The sequence below is a fragment of the Orbicella faveolata genome, unplaced genomic scaffold (assembly GCF_042242905.1).
Source record: "Orbicella faveolata isolate gen_17 unplaced genomic scaffold, um_ofav_v1 contig_24, whole genome shotgun sequence".
NCBI classification, from domain to species: domain Eukaryota; kingdom Metazoa; phylum Cnidaria; class Anthozoa; order Scleractinia; family Merulinidae; genus Orbicella; species Orbicella faveolata.
Window position 1 is genome coordinate 11,650,778 of NW_028301552.1, and position 22,097 is coordinate 11,672,874.

General features: G+C 41.7%; 2 protein-coding genes across 3 annotated transcripts; one reads left to right on the forward strand and one right to left on the reverse strand.

Annotated features, from left to right (window-relative positions):
* Positions 1-1,266: 1,266 nt before the first annotated feature.
* Positions 1,267-12,796, forward strand: LOC110043129 (calmodulin-alpha-like). The gene is made up of 5 exons (XM_020748546.2): positions 1,267-1,416; positions 3,246-3,276; positions 6,306-6,449; positions 10,235-10,477; positions 11,535-12,796. Exons 1-5 carry the CDS (start codon positions 1,414-1,416, stop codon positions 11,558-11,560), a joined length of 447 nt encoding a protein of 148 aa, XP_020604205.1. The 5' UTR covers positions 1,267-1,413; the 3' UTR covers positions 11,561-12,796.
* On the reverse strand, positions 11,880-20,427 carry LOC110043126 (uncharacterized). 2 transcript variants are annotated; one of them, XM_089291375.1, is made up of 5 exons: positions 20,082-20,427; positions 19,418-19,583; positions 18,787-18,825; positions 13,871-18,117; positions 11,880-13,168 (listed from the first exon to the last, which is right to left on the reverse strand). In XM_089291375.1, exons 4-5 carry the CDS (start codon positions 18,057-18,059, stop codon positions 13,134-13,136), a joined length of 4,224 nt encoding a protein of 1,407 aa, XP_089147501.1. In that variant the 5' UTR covers positions 18,060-18,117; positions 18,787-18,825; positions 19,418-19,583; positions 20,082-20,427; the 3' UTR covers positions 11,880-13,133. The 2 variants fall into 2 exon arrangements, with proteins under 2 accessions (XP_089147501.1, XP_020604201.2); XM_020748542.2 differs by lacking the exon at positions 18,787-18,825.
* Between the last annotated feature and the right edge of the window lie 1,670 nt (positions 20,428-22,097).

Consider the following 22,097-nt stretch of genomic DNA (forward strand, 5'->3'; position numbering starts at 1 on the left):
GTGATTCAGTATGTCTTCATACAGTAATTAAATCATTATATAGCAGAAAAGTACAGAAAAAGACTGAAAGAAGTTTGGAAAACGGACATGAACAAATTCGGCGCTTCAGGTATATTGTAGAAAACATTATCACACCTCATTCGAGCTAACAAAACTCAGTCACAATGAAAACTTAGTGCATCGTTTCCACCCCCCCCCCCACCCCCGGCAGCCTCCGCCACTCCCCCGCCCCATACTCCCCCGCCCCATTCTCCCCCTCCACGGCCCCGTCCCTTAATCAGCCCACTCTCTCCTCATCATCATGATTAAATTTTAAAAGTGTTTATTGGCAGCTAGACTGTTCACAGTCCCCTCAATTTTCCGTGGGATCGTAGATGTCGATCGTTGAGTTCGACGGGCCGTCATCTTGGTTTCTTGATGCGAGCGAAACTGGGGAGAGTACAAAATGCCCTTGGGTAGGGGTGGGGGAGGGCACGGTGGGCACGGTGGTCGGCGCCCCTTCACCCCAACGCTATTAACCCCACCGCCTCTACCCACGGGCATTTTGTACTCTCCCCAGTTTCGCTCGGATCAAGAGACCAAGATGACTCAACGATCGACATCTACGATCTCATGGAAAAATAGGGGACTGTGAACAGTCTAATTGGCAGCCTAAACCAGGATTATGGATTTTATCTATGAAATACCTGTTCAAAGACAAAGGTTTCGAGTCAATTAAAAACCAATGTGTCAGCATTACAATCCGGAACTGGTCGCCTCATTGCGTTGCGGGTACAAGAAAGATGAAAAAAGATGCGACGATTTTTGCTCAAAACCTGTAACCATTCATAACATTGTTATTTAATTACTCTTCAAACGTATTCATAAAATGTTACAGGGAGATTGGAAATGTTCCTTTGATTTCGACAATCCACAGAAACAGAGACAGGTCTTCGAAAAGTTGTTTACAAGCCACGCTTGAACTGCAATTCCAATGCCGATAGATATCACGTCGACAGAGTCATTAGCAACACCTTACACTCCTTTGAATGGCTGTTTGGCTTTTTGTTCGTAAATTCTTTGCATTATGCTAGTTGTACACTCATTGTGACCTCAGATAAAGTCGGCGCAAAGTTTCCCTGGTGCGACTAACTAATTCCAAGACAAATTGCTATTGAAGCCTTTTTCTAACGGGTCAATCATATTTCTCCCCCTGCTGGTACTTATCTCACCGTTACTGACTGAAATAACAGCGTGATACCCCTCTTTTGTTTAGTACCCGGTTAATAAGGTGGCTCTTGGGTCACATTTCTTTGCTGAAGTAAGCGACTGTTTTCCGTGCGTATTTCAAACATTATTTTCCTCTCGTGCGTTCGTTACCCTCTAACAGCCATTTATCTGCGCATTGCTGCGGTCTGATAAGTAACCTGTTTCATGGTAAGTCGTTTTATATGCAATATTGTGTTTTATGTGGTTAAGGGGACTTGGGAGAAATATGAGTTCATGACTGAGTAATGTCTACATGCGTCATTGAATAAGTGCATTCTCGGAAGTAATATTTTGCATCACCAAACGTTATTAAGTTCCATTCATAACATGATCGACCTGTATTTGGAAGGTCTGATGGTACAACTTCAAAGATATATAAGGGCGCAACTCGCAACGATTGTGTAATTAGTTCACAGAACAAAATGTAACACTTTGTGGTCTATAATGGCGGGTGAAAATTCTGTTTCATTCTTAAACATATTTGCCAGCGGCGGTGTAACAATCAACATCACATTAGCAATCTAACTGCAACATTAAAGTGAATTGTTGAGTAGAAAAGACTTAAACTAAAAGAAAAAAACGCTGTCTTGCCGACATACTGAGAGTAAAACGTGAACAGTTATTACGGAATTACGTCAGGGAAGTAATTTCATACACCTGGTTGATTTTCTTATGCACGTCTGCCTTGATGAGATCTTTATCATTTTGTTAGATGTTCTGTTGGTAGATCGCCCATTACCTTTATACCGGCTAAAAGTCGACCCTAGTGATCATGTAACGCAGGCAACGTCAATGGTTTACCTTTACCCTTAACTCACCTTGCTTTTTGAAGATCGTAGACAAACATATTCGAAACGATCTTACGCCGCAATCAGTGTCAGCTTCTGTGACCTCGGAACGTGCGAGAGAGTAAAGCTGGTGTTACGTAAGAAATATGAAACATTTTTGGCCCTGTTTCTGTCGAATTTTAGAATTAATCTACTATTAGAAATGCTATTCTCTGATTGGCTACGCTATCCACTATCTATTCTGTGATAGATAGTGAATAGCGTAGCAGTGGGCCCTTGTTAACAAAATGACGGCCACTTCTTGGCGTTTTCGAAGTGTCTGTGAAGAGGATTTGGATAAAGTTTTGAACAACTAGTAGATTTGTACTAAAACAATTAGATTATTCGCTCTCGATTTCTATGCGTGATCAGTAGTTGACGAGGGCGATAGAAATTTCGAGCTCATAATCTAATTGTTTAATGGTTGTAGGTCTTATAGCGTCCTCGTCCCCATAGCCCTTTTCGCTTCTGTTAGCGAAAAGGGCTATGGGCACGAGAATGTAGTTAAAGAAAAAGGAGTGAAATTTTACGAGGAAAGAACGACAAATACTGGGAGGAACAAGAGCAGCAGTCGAATGTCGAGTTCTCCCGGCCCAGGCTTACACGAGTACTACCTTTAAACGTTAATGTTGCACCAGGTTTCGGAGCAGAGCACAGTATCTAAGTCCCTGAGTTATGCAATTTGTCTGGTGTGACATTTGAGATCGGTTTGAGAGAAAAGTTGCCAGCAAAATTTGTCTGATGTGACACTCTAGGCAAAACCTGGTTCACACTTGTGAGATAAGCATGACACAAGTGAAATAAGCACAAACATAAGCACATGAAAAAGAAACATGTTCCTTTTTTCTTGTGCTTGCGCTTATGCTTATTTCGCTTGTGTTATGCTTATCTCACAAGTGTGAACCAGGCTTTAAGACTATCAGCCCGGCAATCAGCACTTTATGCTTATGTCAACGATGTCCTCACTGAACATAAGCATAAGCATAAGAAGAAAGCTTATGCTTATGCTTATGTCGCGGCTCTCCTCACTAGTGCACGAGCTTCTCACAGGTTATGTTTATGCTTATGCTTGCGTCTCAAGTGAGGACCGGCCTTAAATTCCACTGTTTATTCCGTCCACTCAACAGTAGACAGAACAAGTAACACCAGTGTCGTAATGTTCTTTTGCAGGAATTAACGTTAACTGAAGGACAAATAGCAGGTGAGGAAATACAAGCCTAGGCCAACAGTCAACTGAATTTTCGTTCAAAATCTTTATTTAAGAATAGATGAGAGCCATAAGTGTGATATTCTTAAAACATAATCGCCACTTTTTCCTGTCAAGATTCTTCAAGATGGACTACGGTGAATTTTTCAATTTGTCCTGTCAAAATGCATGTGCCTTCAGTACATAGTGACGTCATGTTAGGTGATCTAAATGAGAACTAACTTGAAAACCAATTTGCAGGTACATTAGTAAAACTGCAAAATTATGCTTGGAGCATTTCAACAGATTAGATATAGAATATCTAGAAAGTAGGAACGTTTCCAATAGGCTCTTTGCACGATCCGGTCACATGGTACGGAATAAATTATGCTGGGACGCAAGTTACACAGTGGGACTTCCAAAACAAAGGAACTCGTACCAGTCCAGCCCGACTTTCCTTTGTTTTAGAAGTCCCACTGCGTAACTTGCGTCCCAGCATAATTTATTCCGTACCATGTGACCGGATCGTGCAAATGGCCTATTTAGGAATATACATACAAACTCCATTCAGAAACCTTTCTACAATGGGAGATTTAGTTATAAAATTTCCCAGTTTCTCAATGTCCAGCCTAATGCGATGGATGGGTGTGTATTTTAACTAGAATCCGACATGCACATTTCAAATCCATTTCCCTGGGCATTTTTGTCCACCTGTGGCTCATTATCATCGTCGCGATCTCATCGGCAAGGCGCCGTGACGTAATGGCAAGAGTTGTGGGTTCTAGCCCTGACCATTTTGTTTGTGCTGTGTTCTTCGCTCTTTCACTACAACAGTTTCTCTACAAGCCAGCTCACCTATTCTGTATATTGGCGTTGTATTAATGTTATATTAACTCTCGGGTTCCACGCATCTCGATCTAATTAAAGCCAAAACTCACGATTTTTATAGCCTACTATACTAAATGCGAAGACCTACACAGTGGAACAGACCGGTCCACAAAGATGGAACAAAAGTCTATCTATGAACGAAGGTTCCTGGAAAAAACATTCGCCTCCCTCAAATGCTCGAATCCCTCAAATTCCATCCACCACATTGTGGTTACCAAAAAAAGAGTTAAGTCGCTATGGTATTAAACCAGATGATTATTAAATTTATTAAATCCATTTTGAAATCACTGGTTATCCTTGCAATCTGATTGGCTCTCAATGGTGCGATTTATTCACGAATCACACTATTTTTTGCTCTAAATCGCATCTTTTTCTCAGCCAATGAGAATGGGCCAGTAAAACATAACAACCCATCAGATTTCAAGATTAGTTTAAAGTTATCAATAAAATTTCAGGAAAATGAAAGGCAAAAAGCCACTGTGTGGAGAATTTTGCAAATACTATTGCCAAAACTTTGTTGTTATTGTAGCCTTTTTTCCAAAAAAATTGACAAATTTAATTAATTAGTTTCTGAATGACGATTATGAGCTCCTTTAGGTCGAAGACCTACTTTAATGAAAGTTCCCAGCTTTCAGTGTCCATTTTGACGAATATTTTGGCGATATTTCTTCAACATCTGCTCAAGATCCGTATGATACTGAGTCCAGTAAAACATAAACAAACGAAAACCACACAACAACAAATTCAGAGTCATCTCAAGAAGGTAGATGTTTCCAGGTTTCCGGTAGTTTCAAACGAAGCAGCAAAACAGCTCAACTCTGTTGCTGTGAATAAACATAGTCAACATACACCACACTGCACAAAATAGTGAATGAACGAACGTCTTACGAAGCCGGTGCCAGTCCCGCCATCTTGGAAATATCTTAAAACAAATGGCGCTGCCAGAACTTGACAAGGTCCTGAGTATTGAGTCCTACGCCGAGGTTACAAAAAGAAACGGAGATGATATCGAGCTGGACCCCTTAAATTTATACCATTGAACGGCATGTAAAAGGAAAAAACGTACTATCCACTTGGCATCGTACACTCGAGGGAGTTTCAACACTCAAAAGAAATCGATCGCAGAATTACACAGGATATGCACCTTCAAATTTCTTCTCCAAAGACAACGAAGAGTCGCAGCCTCAACCATAAAAGAAAGGTAGGCCTTCCATAATAATGATTCAGGCGACGAAAATTGCACTTTTCTACCTGAAGTAGACTATTTTCGACTTCAGATCAGAATTGCTTGTTTCTTTGTCATGCTCGAATGAGTTTTCGTCACATGACATCTTTTTGCATACTAAATTAGACGTAAAGGCGTTTCCGGTTCCGCTTTTTTTAACAAACCGGCTACTGGAACAATACACCAAAAATCTAAAATTTAAGGCGATAAAATTGTGCGATTTCAAAATGGATCTAATAAAGTGGCAATTGAACTTCGTGTCGTGCAATTTTGGTCTGAAATCATACTTGTGATTTCAAATCGAACTCGCGCTGCGCGCTCGTTCGATTTTGAAATCACGCGTATGATTTCAGACCAAATTGCACTCCACTCAGTTCAATTACCATTATATACTGTGGTGAAAAAGACTCCATTGATCACTCATTTAGAGACTGCCAGGTTATCCTCACCAAAAGATGGCACATTAATAAGATTGTTAAAGTTGAAAATTGGTCATTTTGCTGGTGATTAGCTATAGAGTGGTTTTCATTTTGAGTGTCGAAAAGTAATTGGTTTTGCATCAACTACGCTACACGATTGGCTCAAATAACTCGCGTCACTTTTTCATCCAATTAGAAGTAAAACCAAACCAATTGTGATTCACTGGCAATCGTTTTCCCGCGCTTCGCGTCAGCCACATGTAATTACTTCGAGCTTTGATTGGTTCACTGGCGTGTCTGTGTCCTTTGTGACTGGCTAGAGTGATTACTTTGGTTTTGGTTATACGACACTCAACTGAAAACTGCTCTAAGTAGTTTAAGTTGATGTAATAAAATTGTTAAAGTTAAAACTTGTAATTATGCCTGTAATTAGCTATGAGTAAATAGGGCGATGTAATAAGTTTTGTTAAACTTAATAACAAAAAAAAATTAACTCCGGATTTGTTTTGCAGATTTCAAGGAAGCTTTCGCTCTCCTTGACAAAGATGGTGATGGCACGATTACCACAAAGGAGCTTGGGATACTAATGAGGTCTCTGGGTGAAAACCCGACCGAGCAGGAACTGGAACAGATCATATTAGAAATCGACATGGATGGTAACAGGAGCCATAATCGGGGACGGAGACCGTAAGCGCGCGCCATTTCTAGTATTGGGGTTGTCCCCATGATATGGGACAATAATTCTATTTTTAGAACAAATTGCGCCATCGCCTGCGGCACACGCGCGTACATGCTGCGAGGATTTTTGCGGATGTCGCGCGAGGGAAGTGGCGTCCGAAATTCCGAAATTTTTCATGTTTTTGGCCCACAACTCAACGCGTTTACGTCTGTTGGAATTTTTCTCCACTATTTTCGTCGTAAGCTGCTCCAGTTTGAGTGAAGTAAGACAGTGTCGAATTTAGGTATGTTCCGCTTCAAGCTTATATATATCGCTGACCAAGTTGTGTTCCGACGGATGCTTCTTTTACATGAGCTGTACATTACTCCACTTTAAATTTCACATATGTTGAAGATTAACAGCTTTTCCATTACACAGCAAAAAACTAGCTGGATATATTTAGATATAGCAGAGCTTTAGGACTTCATAGTTTCCTAGCTCCTCTTGCCACACGCTTGCGAGCAATTTGCCAGTCTATCGCGACTGAAAAGTGAAACAAAATAATTGCTAGTTTGGTCAGTTTGAGTTTCGCCTGAATTGTAAGCAACGCTTGCTGTTTCATCAAGGCCCAACAACTTTACGTTCGTAGATACTGCTCAGTTTTACTCGTGTAAAAATCCACCAAATTCTCTGTTGTCGATGAATGAGAGCGCCCGCCGATGCGTGTTTTGTACAGTCAGTAAACATGACAAATTGTACTTACGCCGCACTTTCGTGTGAAAACGTACATCGAACTCAAACAATAATTCTATAGTTTTTAAATATGTTTAAGATTGATAAATGTTTGAGAACATATTAAAAGCTTAGCTGAAAATATGTGAATAACGCAGAAATAATCAGCAAAGTTACGTTGACGCTTTCTTTAATCAACTTCGAATAACGATTTCGATTTTGTTGATCGAGTTATCAAAACTCCTTGTTTATTTTCATTTTCGCAGTGTAAAACTTCACTATGCTTATGTTGAAGAAACACACATGATATTAGTAGCATTTTTTGCGTTCGTGAAATTTGTTGCAGCATCTCAGCACAAAAGATAACGAAAGAAATCTCTGTCAAGATTTGTTGACAATTGAAAACACCGACTCGGACTTGAAAGTGCACGAGCTGCACTATGCAAATGAGCTAATTGTACGCGTCAGACTTTCCTTTCAAAAACTTTTGCAAACTCACCAAACAAGCAGAAACAATAAGAAACCATCAAAACAGGTTTTGGTTATGATTAACCATTGTCTGAGAAACTCACAAATTAACTCGATACCAGAGTAGAGAGTTTTCTTGTCAGAATAAACGCAAAAACATACGCGTAAGCTTACAACTAGCGCGACCAGATCTTATTATTCATTCCCAGCGCGAGATTGAAGTCCTGAAAAACCCACCTTTTCCGTTAGCTCAGAGTATAAAACTACATATAGGCGCCCTGGTTCGTATTCCCTGCCTTATTCCCTGCCATCGCTGTGAAAAATACGCAAGATAATCCCTCAAGATCTCTCAACTCTCGCCATTTGATCACGCAACGTGACAACATCCACGCGAGAGCCCCCGACATGTGCGTGGATCCGCGCGGATATATGACGTCAGGATGGCGCAATTTGTTCTAAAAATAGAAAAATTGTCCCATATCATAGGTGCGCGCGGATCCCAAGACTTACGGTCTCCGTCCCCGATTATGGCTCCTGATGGTAATTAATTACCAAGCTGTGAAACCACATCAAAAATAACTAAATATCTATAAGAGTCGCTCTCTCTATGGTCTATAATCTTCCGCCAAACTCAATGACCAGTTTCTCAGTATCAAACTGGAACCAGCTTGCAATGGAGGTTCATGCGGGGAATATCATTAAAAGGAGATTAACGTCATTTGCATTTGAAAAGACTCCCCGCATCAGCCTCACTTGCAAGCTAGTTCCAGTCCAATACCGGGAATACGAATATGGTCTATTCCCTCCATTGGACGTGCCTGCAGGGAATCATGGTAGTTGTATTCATCATCTTGGACTGGATATTTGTTTTGATCATAGTTAATAGAGAGGGGACTGGTAATGAAGTCCGGTAAACATCAAAGGAGCAAACAGAGATACCAAGATTTATGTGCACAATCTTTTGTTTTGCGTTCATACACTATGCATGAAATAACAAAGTGTATTATCGTTTGTCTCACGATGTAGTCACTTTAGATGTAGATCGCGACGTTTCGACTGCTTACTGCTAGTCTTCTTCAGACCTGAAGAAGACTAGTAGTAAGCAGTCGAAACGTCACGATCTACATCTAAAGTGACTGCATCGTGAGGCAAACGATAATACACTTTATTATTGCATCCACCACGATGAATAACAACAACCTTTTCTTCGGCACTATGCATGAATTACGTAACCAAAACGCTTCGATTGGTTAGTTCCTCGGTCAGTAGTAAACAACAATTGTGTTTTGTGCACGGTCAAGGCCAAAACAGAGAACAAAAACACAACAAATTAAAGAACTTTGTCGAGTTTCATAACCATTCCCATTTGAGTACAACTACCATGATTCCCTGCCGGCGCATCTCATAGAGGCAATTGGCCATTAGCAGTGTTTTTAGATCATTGTTTTTCTACCCTAGATAGAAATCATATTAATTCTCTCAGAGCAATTGCCATGTACATGTGTTTAAATTGCAATTTTGGAGAACTTGGCAGCTCATCAATACAATCATGGTCTCCTATGTAATGATTTTTATATTCTCCTCACTTGTGTACTCGATAATGTTTTGATTTTGTAAGGGGAAGTAAGGTGTTTATCACTTACTTTCCGACGGACGGACGGACGTTAACGGCGCTTTTCGATACCAGAATTAATCGAAAGGCTTTTAGAACTCAAGTTTAACAAACGTATCTATGCTTCTTCTGAATATACAATTCCCCGTACGCTATTCAATAGCCCAATTACCTACTGAGAGGAATTAGAGAAACGAAATGAAAATAATGAGAGGGAAAGAGCAACCCGTTCCACGCATAGGGATTTGCCCTTTCACGAGTTCGCGTTAAAATGCCGAGTTACCATTTATGGTCTGATCAGCAACCCCTGTTATTTTGAAAATGGCTACCCTTGATTCCCTACGCTATATTTTGGTTTATAGTGTGTTCTGAAGACATCAAAACGTGGCAAGATTATCAGTCACACTTCGCCAATGGCTCGTGTGCAACTGTTTTGTTCTCTTGCCATATTTTGACATAACCTGTGATCTATTGAACAATTAGATTATGAGCTCTCGATTTCTATCGCGTGATAGTTGACGAGGGCTGCGCCCTCGTCAACTATCACGCGATAGAAATCGAGAGCGAATAATCTAATCGTTTTAGTATAAATCTACTAGTCTTTCTACTTTATCTAAACCCCTTTCACAGACACTTCGAAAACGCCAAGAAAACGCCAAGAAGCGGCCGTCATTTCGTTAACAAGGGCACACTGCTACGCTACTCACCATCTATCACAGAATAGATAGTGAGTAGCGTAGCAAATCAGAGAACGGCATTCGTGATAGAACGCTAGTAGATTTATACTAAAACTGAACAGATCTAGACGCTCGTAAACATGGAATCTATTTGTTAAATAAATTATATGTTATAGGAACGGATTTTTCTCCAAGGAGATTTATTTTGAAAATCGATTTCAATTTTTTGGACTCAATTTGACAAAGCGCGCAAGCACGTTTCAATGCTAACAGGTCCTTTCCCGTTTTCCCAAGGTAATGGCATCATCGACTTCCGGGAGTTTCTTCATTTGATGGAAACGCGCATGAAGGGAACAGACACGGAGGCAGAACTCCGAGAGATGTTCAAAGTGTTTGACATGGATGGGAACGGTTACATTAGCGCTGAGGAATTCAAGTGGACCATGATGAATCTTGGCCAACAGCTGACAGAAGAGGAAGTCGAGGAAATTATCAAAACGGCTGATTTAAATGGAGACGGGCAAATTGATCTTGAAGGTATTTGATTGATTGTTTTTGAAAGCTCTTGCAACATCCCCCATGGGGCCTTCTCGATCATTCCCCGGGTCTCCCATTAATTCCCCCGGGGGGACTCCCATTTAAAAAGGACAGGGGTGCTCGTCGGAAGTTTTAATAAGAATCTCTTAGAGGTACCAAGACCCTGTTTTGTGGGCGTGGCTTGAAATTTTTTTCACCCCTTAGAGGTACCAAATATATCCTGTCATATTTTTTGGTGGCTCAATACCCTGATAGGTATCGCGAAAGCTACCGCAGTGGACCTTTTGAGGTACTAAACCCGCTTTTTTTTTTACCCCTGAAAGGTACCACAAGCACCCCCGTCCTTTATATATGAGAGTCCCCCAGGGTTGATTCCCCCCAGGGTTGATTCCCCCCAGGGTTGATTCCCCCCAGGGTTGATTCCCTTACTATATTTTTTTTTTCTCGCGGTTCACTAAGCATACGTTACATAAACAAGACCTTCTTTGCACATTCCATCGATTTTCTAATTGTCGACTAATATGACCCCAGCTGAGTTGTGATGTTATTTATGATCCATGCTTGAAATTTTCTTCAACATTGGCAATCTTTAATTGTTATGTACCTTTCGAAACAATGCTGCAAAGTTACGACTTAGAGAAAACAGTTTCCCCTGGAGCGGTTTGTAGGGTTAATCAAATGATTCCGAGGGCAACTTGAAACAAATAAGCACAAGCAAATTTTGCACGAACCCTTAGGGCGAGAGCAATTTGTAGTATTCCAAATCACACGAGAAAAATCATTTGCTAACTTGTTAATAGTGCACATGCAATTTAGTTTCAGCTTTCTGCACTCAATTTCAACTTTCTGCACTATTTGAGATTAACTGACGTGGTCTCAACCAATCAACGTGCTGAAATTTTTGCATGTATTCTATTAAGCCGGCAATACCATCGAGTGCCCTCTTACCATTGAAAAGGATCGTAAGAGCAAAAGTTTAAAAATTGATTTTAGCAGAAGCATTTTCCTGGAACTGTCCACTTTCTTTAATATTCCTTGGTATTTTTGTTTCTTTCAGAGTTCGTGAAAATGATGTCGCAATAAGTGCTTGTACATATCGATAACATGGACATCTTGCGAAGGTGAATTAACCTGCCAAGAGGCAGTTCGAATCACATTTGGCCAATCCACTGTTCTATTCGTGCGTGTATATATATTCTGGATTTGCAACGATTCAAAATTGAGTAAACAACAGTAGCACATTTAAATTCTCTTCAACTTGAGAAGTTGCAAAGAATAATCCAAGGAGCAATGCAATTTCGAATTCAGATGTGACATTTAAGCATTGCGTTTAATGCACATTTACTCTACATGTTGTAGCACAGGAATAAGACATGACCAGAAAAAATGTAAAGCAATCATGTAAGGTTTTCTACGATATTTTTTCAAACTCTGATTTAATCTGTAGGTACGTACATTAGAAAAATTACAAATAAATATCCTCCGTAGCAGAAAAGATGGCGGCTGTACATTTTACCACAATACCATGTAATGGTAAGGTAAAGTCTGCATACTTGTACGAACCAAGTGGGCCACCAGGCCGGAATTATCTCGGTTTCTGTGGCATGAAGCTACTAGTATTTGTCCTCCCCCCCCCCCCCCCTGGATGGGATTCTGGTCCATCGCAGGGTTACCCCCAGCATTAAATTCACCGGTACTCATTTATAAACCATGCGATAAAGCCATAGTTTTGAAATATTTTCCCTGTACTAGGGACAGGATGTATGCTAGATTTGACGAATTTAGAACTTTTCTGCATATGTTTAAGGTTTTCATTCGCTAAGAATTATGGGTAGGTGTACCGTCGCCATCTTTTATCCTTCGGACGATTGATAATCGCTTTTAAACCGATGTTCAAGAGTAGATATTATCGGTATAAACCGATGTTCTAGAGTAGATATTTGGACTCGTTTTAAACGTGCATTTTACACGCCACTACGCGGAGCTGGATAACAAAGACTGTACAGGATAACCACGATAGGCCAGCGGTAAAGGCAGTCAGTGTAGGGGGGGCATCCTCCCTTCTTTACAACTAAAGGCATGCTTGTCGTATCCGGTTTGTTATCACTATGGTTACGACTGGGTGTCACTTTGAATGAATATATAATTTGTCATAGTTGTTGTGATACAATTTCGTGGAATTACGTAGTTTTATGGTTCATCTAAGCTAGATTCAGAAGCCAATTGAGCTTCCAAATAAACCAAAAATCAGTAAATGCCTTGAAAACTAAACTAGTGCCAGTGCAATATAACGTGCTCAGCAAGACCAAACGTGCTGGATTTTGTTGTTGTTGTTGGTTTCTTTTCTTTTCTTTTCTTTTCTTTTTTGTTTTGTTTTTTTCTTTTCAATAAATCAGGAAATCAAACCCAATCACGGTTTAGTCTAACACCTCCCCCCCTACCCCTCGCCCAATCCCCGCGCCCCCGAGTTTTTGGGATCGATTATTCTTGTGAGATAATCAGTGTTTACATACACAAAAATGTAACGCACAGAGATCCTGAACTCGAGGGAAAAAAAGTGTCAAATGGCAGTATTCAAGTCACCAACTACGATTTACGGGCCCCACAATCACGGGCCCTTCTCTTGGCCACCAGCCGATGTCCACCAGGTCTGTCCTTAGTACCTCCCTGAAACTTCTTGGTGTCTCGATTCTGAAAAAGAATATTTTATCAGATTCCATTTCTATTGTACGTTTGTCAGGCCGTTTCATGCCTCGCTTGAAATGTCAGCTATCTTTTTGTCTCCGTCACCCGGCTAAGGGACAGCTTACATTTGAATCTATAAATATGTTCAGCTCAAAAGGCCAAAAATTTCGAAGTTTGAAAGAAAAAGGCAAAAGATATTTCATTGTAGGATGTTATGGGCCAATGCCGAGTGGATAAAACATCTGGCCTGACCTCCGGGTCTGCTGAAAATCTTACTTTTTACCACCCAGTTAGTGTCCCGCTTGAAAGGGTGGATGCGTTCTACCTTGCCCAGAAAGGGAGTCCTCCCTCTCCAACGGTTGGGAACAAGAGACAACGATCTTATTTTCTCTGCCTGGGAAGGAGAATTTACAGTCGTTTGTGCCTCGCATTTTTCCGAAATTAGGGAGGAGGTGGCACCTCAGGGCCCCTCTCTTTGCCACTAACCGATGTCAAAAAAATTTCAAAACTTAAATCTTGCATTTGAAACCATCGATTGCCGTGTTACAAGCGATACGGTCACATGAAGAGCATAATTGGACAGAGACATGGCTAACATTTCAGGTCGCGATCGACCAGCTAAGCGTCAGCCCGAATTGTTTTGGGTTAACTACGAAGTTCAACTTACACAAAACTCTGCCAGATTATGGACAAGGTTTGCAGACTTACCTCGTGTCCGTCTGACGCAAGTTCTTCCTTGTCTCGGCAGCCGTGCTCGAATCAACTTTAGGTTCGAGAAACGAAGGCCAACGACAATGAGAGACTCGTTAGGAGAACTTCCTATGCAAGTTGGTCGCTCGCCAACGTCTATGACAGCTAGTACTAGACCTGAGGCAACATTGAACATCCACACGTTGCTATCATTAAATCTATAACAAAGAACAGATTCTCCATCGTTGAGAAACTTGCAGTCAGCGATGTCATAACGGTTTTCGAGGAAGACGTGGCTTTTTCTTCCTGTTCTTGCCATGAGGACGTGCAATCCATACCCATCATTCAGAGTATTCCAAGTCACGACCACCTCTCCGTTAGGGGAAAACACGCAATGCGGTTGTCTCCAAGAACAATCGCCTTTATAAATCGTGTCGTCTCTTTTCCAGGTGAACATCTCTGCCACATTCTTGTAGAGGACCAATTGGCGCTTGTCGCTGGTCTCTTGTTCATTGCAGAAAACAACGTTCCTTTGAATACTGCATGCAACAGATTTCAGTTGTGCTCTACCATCCAAAACTCGTTCAAAGACAACTTTCATTGAACAAACGTCGATCATGGATAGTTTCAATGAATGTTGTTCTTCGGAAGAAGATGTGTGTAAAACGCATCCAACAAGTTCCTTCGATACAGGAATCAGTCTCTCGACTTTACTTGGCATGGTCATAGGTTTGTCACATTCAGACAAGCTGCAGTTCCATAATTGCAATGTGTCGCTGGTGGTCTGAAAAAGAACACCTCTCTCAACCGGAGAACTCAGACGCCCATTGTTGACACGTGCATTACTGTGTTGAACGCTCTTTTCTGCTCTTACGTCCCTGGCACTGTTGACGTCCCGAGCAGATACTGTTACTAAACATGGTGTATCTGAAAAATCTTTCTGGCTGTTTGTGGTCACGGCTGTATACACTTGGGTGGCGTCCCATGCAAATGTACTCTCCACTGTCCGTGGTATCTTCCCTGCATTGTTGGTGGGGGCAACATCAAGCATTGTCAAGTAATTAACAGTCGGACCTCCAACCACTGCAACATCTCCAGGTAACAAGAAACAAAATCCTATCATCACCTCTGATGAAACAAAGTGATGGTAAACTTTGCAAACGGCTCGCAGTCTGTCCAAAGAATCGACGGATTCCCAAGGCCACAGCCAGACTTTGGAATTGCAAGTGCAATGTGGTTGGCGGTTTGCTATGAAGGCAGAGTCAAACACATTTCTCCTCAGTTTGTAGACGTCACGGCGATCAGAATGAGTGTTATCGATGCTCCCACAAACAAGAGTTCGCCTGGTTGTAATGTGTAGTAGTCCACAGGCTGTATTAGAAATTTCTGTAGGTACTAGTTCAGGTGCCAAAATAGAACTCTCAACGTTGTACCACCACAGAGAGCCTTTTGAGTCGGAAATTGCTACAAGATTTCCGTCTGGGGAGAGGGCGAAAGAATTGATGTCCTCTTCCCACGTGAAGCGTTTGACTTCCTCGCCACTTTCTGTATTCCACACCACTACTTCTTTGCGACTGGCTGGGCAATCTGTTAACATCCTGTTCTTGTCTCCAGAGAAAGAACAAGCTGTGAAACGGCAGTTACTTCCTGGAAAGAGTGACGTTGGCTGTCCTCTTAAGTTGTAAACATTGGCCATGTTTCCAGGCAATATATACTGCCCATTTGGATGAAAAACAGTAGAACGATAAAATGAAAGTGTCTGGCCTCCAGTCTCACCGTTCGTACCAATTCTTCGAAAAGCAGTTCCAAAGGGAACGTCGCCGTACGGCTTTTTGGATTCCCAGGAGTTCACCCGCTGCCATTCTTCTTCACCAGTCTGAAGTGACCATAAATGAATCGTTCCATCTCGGCCTTCGCACACCATGTGATTCCCATCTGGTGAAACATCAAAACAAACCACTTTATCTGAACAGTAAAATCGCCCTTTAACAGGACTCTTGTACTCGCTTTTGTCTAGGAGCTCCATATATGGTATTTCAAGGTGTTTGGCCGAAAGCAATTGTAATACTTCACGAGAAAGTTCCGATCCTCCTTCGTTCAGCAAGTTTTGGAAAATCACATGAGGAAGATCTTGAAGAAGGCTACCATGCTTCTTGAACGGCAACTGCAAACTTTCAATTTTGCTGACAATTTCCTCGCTCAATACACTGTGACTCCGATGTTCTTGGACAAGGAGCAATTCCTTCAGCACGTCGGTGTTCTTGGCACACAATTTGGCGTAAACGAGTTCCAGATCCGTTACGTACTTCTTTACCAGTTCTTCCAGCTGGCTGAAATCATCTAACGCGTCTAGCATGTGATGAAACCCGTGTCGTAAGGCATATTTTTGGGTGTCGCTGAATGGTGCATCGTGTACATTATTTGCCCTCAACTTGTCAAGTTCTGTGGCGCAAATCTTACCAAGAATCTTGTGGCCATCCTTCTCCAACATGGTAAACTCATGGCTTCCATGTCGTGATTTGTCAGTCAACCATTCTTTGACTGATTTGTGAAAGATGTGAACATTGCCACCTCGAATGGGAAGAAGGGATGAAATACAACTGATGACACTGTCAAGTTTTCGCTGAACGTTCCAACGATCATTTTTTGAGATATTGATGTTCTGCCGTAGTATTTCCGTGACAAACTCTTTAGGCAAAGGGTCTCTTGTGGCTGTCAGGGCACACAGGAAATCGGTCAGAAATTTGCCGCAGTTGCTCTCCAATTCTTCCTCGAGTTTAGCCTCCATTCTCTTGAAATAGGTTGTGTAAATTGCTGAAATTCCTTGCGGGAAGATTGAGTGGAGTTGCTCTGGGGTTTGTGGTGATGTGCTTTTCTCAATTAATTCTAAGAGGAAATAAGCATGTAACATCTGCCCTTCCGACAGCTGCACCAGCTCTCTTGTAATTCTACTTGTTTCTTCTGGAGGTATTCTGTCACAAATTCGCCTTTCAAAGAAGACCTCGATATCTCTGTGATTTCTTTCATCGTCGTGTCTTAATTCCAAAGACTTGACACTTCTCATCTTGTCCAAAATCTTTTTCTCTGGTCTTGTGGTGACTAGAAGTCGAATCCAACGGGGAAGCCTGCAAAAGTGGTTGGCAATTACATCTAACAACTCGTTCCTTCCTTGATCTTCACTTTCATCTAAGCCATCTATAACTATGAGGACGTTTCTCCCTGGGTCAGCTACAGAGCTTAGAGGCTCCTTGAAAAGCAGAGCAAACAGATCGTTTACGCCCAGACTGCTTAGTTGATCGCCGAAGTTTCGCGAGATCCGCTTCACAAGAGCTTCCTTGTATCCACGCAAATTGCAGCTCAGTTGGAAGGCCAACGACTGAAGCGCCAGTTTGGGATTACGGTAGCGGGGAAAGTTGTGTTGGCAAAAGTGACTCCCAGATAGTCTGCCAGCCTCTTGCATTCTCTTGCAGATTACAGCAGATATTACCGTCTTTCCCATTCCTGCATCTCCCGTGATTGCCATTACCTGGTGTTGAGACTCTCTGTCATCCAGCCAATCCTCGACATCGTTAAAGGCCCAATCACGAGTTCCGTCCTGGAATCGACCTCTACTTGCGTGATATTCTATTTCAGCCGTAAAGTCACACATTTCCAGTTTGTCGAGCACATTAATCCCTCCTGGTTCGGCTTTCAGAGCGTCTATGGCATTTCTGTCCTCTCCAAAAGCAATGAGGGTATCAGCAATTTCCTGCCAATAGACTTCGAAGTCTTGCGAGGAAACTGCAGAGCCGTTTGCGCGATGAAAAAGTAAATTTCGATAATATTTGAGACGCGCGATATTTGCTTCTCGTGATGTGTCACTTGAGGGTGGTTTGCCGTGCCATCCCGTGCGCGGGCGATGCAAGCCACAAATGTTGGTAAGAAGGATGGTAAGCAGTGTAATGTCAAATTCGCCAGAACCCACACATACGCCATCAGTCGGGAATAGCTGATTCCACTGCGTTCTCGTCAGAACACGTCTTTTCAAAAGATTTTCTAGAGTCTGACGTTCAACGTTGAGAGTAGCAGCTAGCCTTGAAGGAGGATGAAAACCATCGAAAACGCACCTTAACGCTGGTGTACCCCAATCCAAAATAAGCCAGCGTAACTTGGCACCATTATATCTTTCTTCAGAACTGACTAAAAGTGATGTCGCAGGGCTCGCCATATGAAGCGTTTATTGATGCACTGTTTTGAGGGTGTGTGATCAAAATCGCTTCCTTTCACTGAAATCAAAGAAGCAAATGGTACACTGCGTTAGCGTCCGTTATTTTCTCGTTTTCCGCCGACCTCTTTAAATTTCCATGATAGAAGGTGTACTTGATTTTGAACTGAAGATGTTTCAAATTCAAATAAGAGTCTAACATCGATTTCATTTGAACGTGACCGGGTAACGTGAACAGGTCATGAGAAAAAAATATCATCTGTTTGGGTATTCAACGTTGCATGACTCGTCATTAATCATGTGAAGTTCGACAGACTGTAATGTGAACGTTCGCGTCCAAAGTACAACAAGTTTTATCGGCGGGATGTCAAAACGACTACAATAATTAATTACCCACGAAACTTCAAATTATAGCGGGTCCCTTTGTCTTAGCCTGAGTATCAGGCTTTTCGAAAGTAAGGGAAGGGGGGGGACAGGAGGAAAGGTAAAAAAGGTTCTCTCCTCCTCCCCTTACCCCTCCCCTTAGGAAGGCCTGATACTTAGACTACCTCTGTCTTGGAAAACTCCCTGCTACCACAGGTGGCCCAGACGTTGTATGCGATTAATACGTGACATTATGCTGTTGGCGATTGCGTGACAATTTTAGCCGTTTATAAGACAATGTATGAGAATGCTTCGAAAATTACTCTAAATGCTACGTGTAGAAAATAATTTGAATAAAATGGGTTACCTTATGTTTGCATTGCGTTGTTTTGATGTCTCTGGGTTCCTGGAGGAAAAGACCACCATGTATCTGCTATTTTTCTTATTTATTCAATTTTCAGCAATAGAAATTAGATCAGTCTTTTCTCACGCAAAGCTTATGATTAGTTGATTACAATGAGTGGAAAAAAATTGGGGTGCCCGTGCTCGTTGGTAAGCTAGAGCCATTTTTCAACTGACAGAGCTCAATATCAAGGCAAATCCGTCATGTTTTCAATGTGCGTGTGCACGAGCGCGCGCTAATGACGCCATAAATTATACGCAGTAAGGATGCGCAATGCAAATGCGAGGAATGACCTTAATCGCATACAACGTCTGGGCCGCCTGTGCTGCTACAAAATATGTACCTCTAAATTCTAAGTTTCCACTTTCGTGGCTTGCAACGGAACGTTACCTAACGTTTTTCTAATGTTTTGATAGTTACATGTATATTTTCTCATCACGTTCACATAATAAGGTTAGAGTACCACTATCAGAATCACCAAGTTACTAAGATCATGTAAAAATCACATGTCAAATTGTGTACAGCTGGCTAGCTAAAATCACTCAACCAAATTAATAAATTATTCAAAATGCTGGGCAAAAAAGGATTCACATACCCTCTCAGCTCTTGCAAAGTCGTTCAATATTCATTGGCCGCATCACTCCAAACTTTGCTACTGACCAGCGTTTCTATAAAGTACACCGGCTGGGTCACGATTACTTGACAGCTTTGAACCACGTCAAACCAGTGTGCTGTTACTTGAGACGGCAAAATTGTCCAAACTGAAGTCAATGATTAGAAAAATAAAATTTGCATTACTGTCAAATCTAAAGGTTATTTGCAATGCGTCAATTCTTCTCGCTACACAGAGAGCCGGTTAAGGACGTTAAGCGCAAGGCAGACAAAGCACGCTATTCATAAAACTGCCCCCTACGGTTTTCGAGGAAATGATGCGTGACTATGTAAATACTGTATTTCTGAGAAAATGGCGCTTACTTCCGTGCCGAGATTAATATTCCCGGCCGTTGTACGTTTTTTCAGTTGTTTGAAAACATCAGACAAGTACTCGACTTGATTACAATAAGTTTAGCTGTCTGTGTAACGACTCGTCGAGAGTTTAGGGATATATAATGGTGGTCGATATATATATTCTATAGCTGATCATAAATCAGATTCCCGCTTTGCGTCTACGACGATACTCGTCATACAGCTCGGAGTTAACGGAGTCACCTCGAAGAGGAGATTAGAAGTTAAGTCAAAATCATTAACGAACAACTAACCGAAGATAAGATGACTAATTCCCTGTCCTTGGTCGCGAGAGTCGGTGGAACAAGTTCTTGTCCACAACTGAATTGCGTGCCGCAAAACACGCACTGTCAGCTCAGTGAAACAGCAAGCACAGATCACGCTGACAATTTTCCAGCGGGGTAATCTTATGCCAGTGTGCCCCTCTCAGCGATTCACGATCATATGAAGATGGAAAACCAGGCCAACTTTTGCGATGTCGAATAGCTCCTCGAAATAGCTTTTTGCATACACTACGAGGCCTCGCAATATGCCACACTCGTGTGTACAGGCTGTCCTATGATTGGCTGCTTTTGACAGTTTGGTCCTGCGTCACCGTCTTGCAAACGTAAACAAGTTTTAACAATGGCTCATTTTTCGTGGAAACGCTAAGCAAGTTAGTTTTAGTTCTCAGTACGAATCACTACCACTTCTAACGTGAACAGGCTGTTGTGTTTTGATTGTACGTTTGGTTACCATGTAGCATTTGTACCGTGCCGTATAAAAAAAAACGTACATGCGAATGTCTTATAACATATTTATATCGAGACTCATACAATACAGCTTAAAAATGTCTGAGGGGTGATGACAGGGGTAAAATGCAGACTAAAATGCATTACCAACTAGTGTTTCAAGGTCCGACATTCAAGAACCGGCCGAGCAGTACTCCCAAAAAAATATTAGAAGCGGAGCTTCAACCTTTCTTGAGCCAAAATATATGCATTGATAAACGAGGTATTAAAATCGATGCTCAAATTAAAGCAGGCAGTAAAGCAAAGGATAAAATGAATTTTCGTCCGGTGAATCTGATGTTTTTTGTCTGTGAGACGTTGATTGAGTATTTACCGGGCTTTTCATTTCTCTACGAGACTGTGTTTACATTAGCATGTCAACAAAGCAGAGCCACACGAGGGTGTAAGGGTGAACATGGGCAGAATGAAAGCTCCACAGGTATTATTACTTGAAAAACGAAAAGAAAGATGAGCTGTGTAACTGTCGAGTTTTTTGGTGCGTTTTTTGGACCACTTTGAATTCCGTCAGTTCAGATTGCTGACCTAACGTGATCAACCGGAAGTTTTCCTAGAATTGTACGTCTTTAAGAATTTCCGTTTTGTTCCGAGAAAATTGGGAATTAACTTACACCTAACGCACCAGTCAATTGAAATCAATTTAGGAAATAGAAAGTTTTAGTATAAATCTACAAGCGTTCTACTTCGAATGCTGTTCTTTGATTTGGCAACGCTACTCACTATCTATTCTGTTGTAGTTATTGAGTACCCTGGCAGTGTGCGGCCGTTAACGTTAGGCCCCAGTTATATGGTCTCGGGTACCCGGGACAACCCTCCCTCTGAGACAACTTTATCGAGCGTTTCCACGCGAAGGCGTTGTCTCCGTAGTCCGAGTCAAAGTTCGCCCTGCATGATTATTCGTAACCCTTATCAGAATAATCAAATGTGTATATATCCCTCTTTCTTTGAGTTTTCCTCGGTCATCCGATCAAAGTAGGTTTTGCGGAGTTACTTTTTACTTCTTTGATATGAATTTCTGCTTTAAATCCTAAATCTAGACATTTCGTGACACTCGCCACGCTGAGAATTGTCTCGGTTAGGCGAGCCGAAAGTGTTTATATGACAAAAAGTTGTCCCGCCTTCTAGGGTTACCCTACCTGCCAGGGCGAGACAATTGGCCCACACGAGTTGTCTCAGAGACGGGTTCGCAATCCTCTTGTAAACGGTTGGTTGAATTTTGCAAAGAAATAAGTGAAAAGTTACCTCGGCTAGGTTAAATTGGGGGAGGGTTGTCTCAGGAAACCGAGACCATGTAAATGGGGCCTAAATGACGGCCGCATTTTTGCATTTCGAAGTTTCCATGAAGAGGACACAGCCGCCTAGCATTAGCCCATTAAGTCGGGATTCTAGATGGCAACCAAATCTAAGAGATCTAGGCAATTATTCTTCAAATTTAAATTCTTGTTCAATTTGCGCGATTCCTTTTGAAGAAAAATACAAATA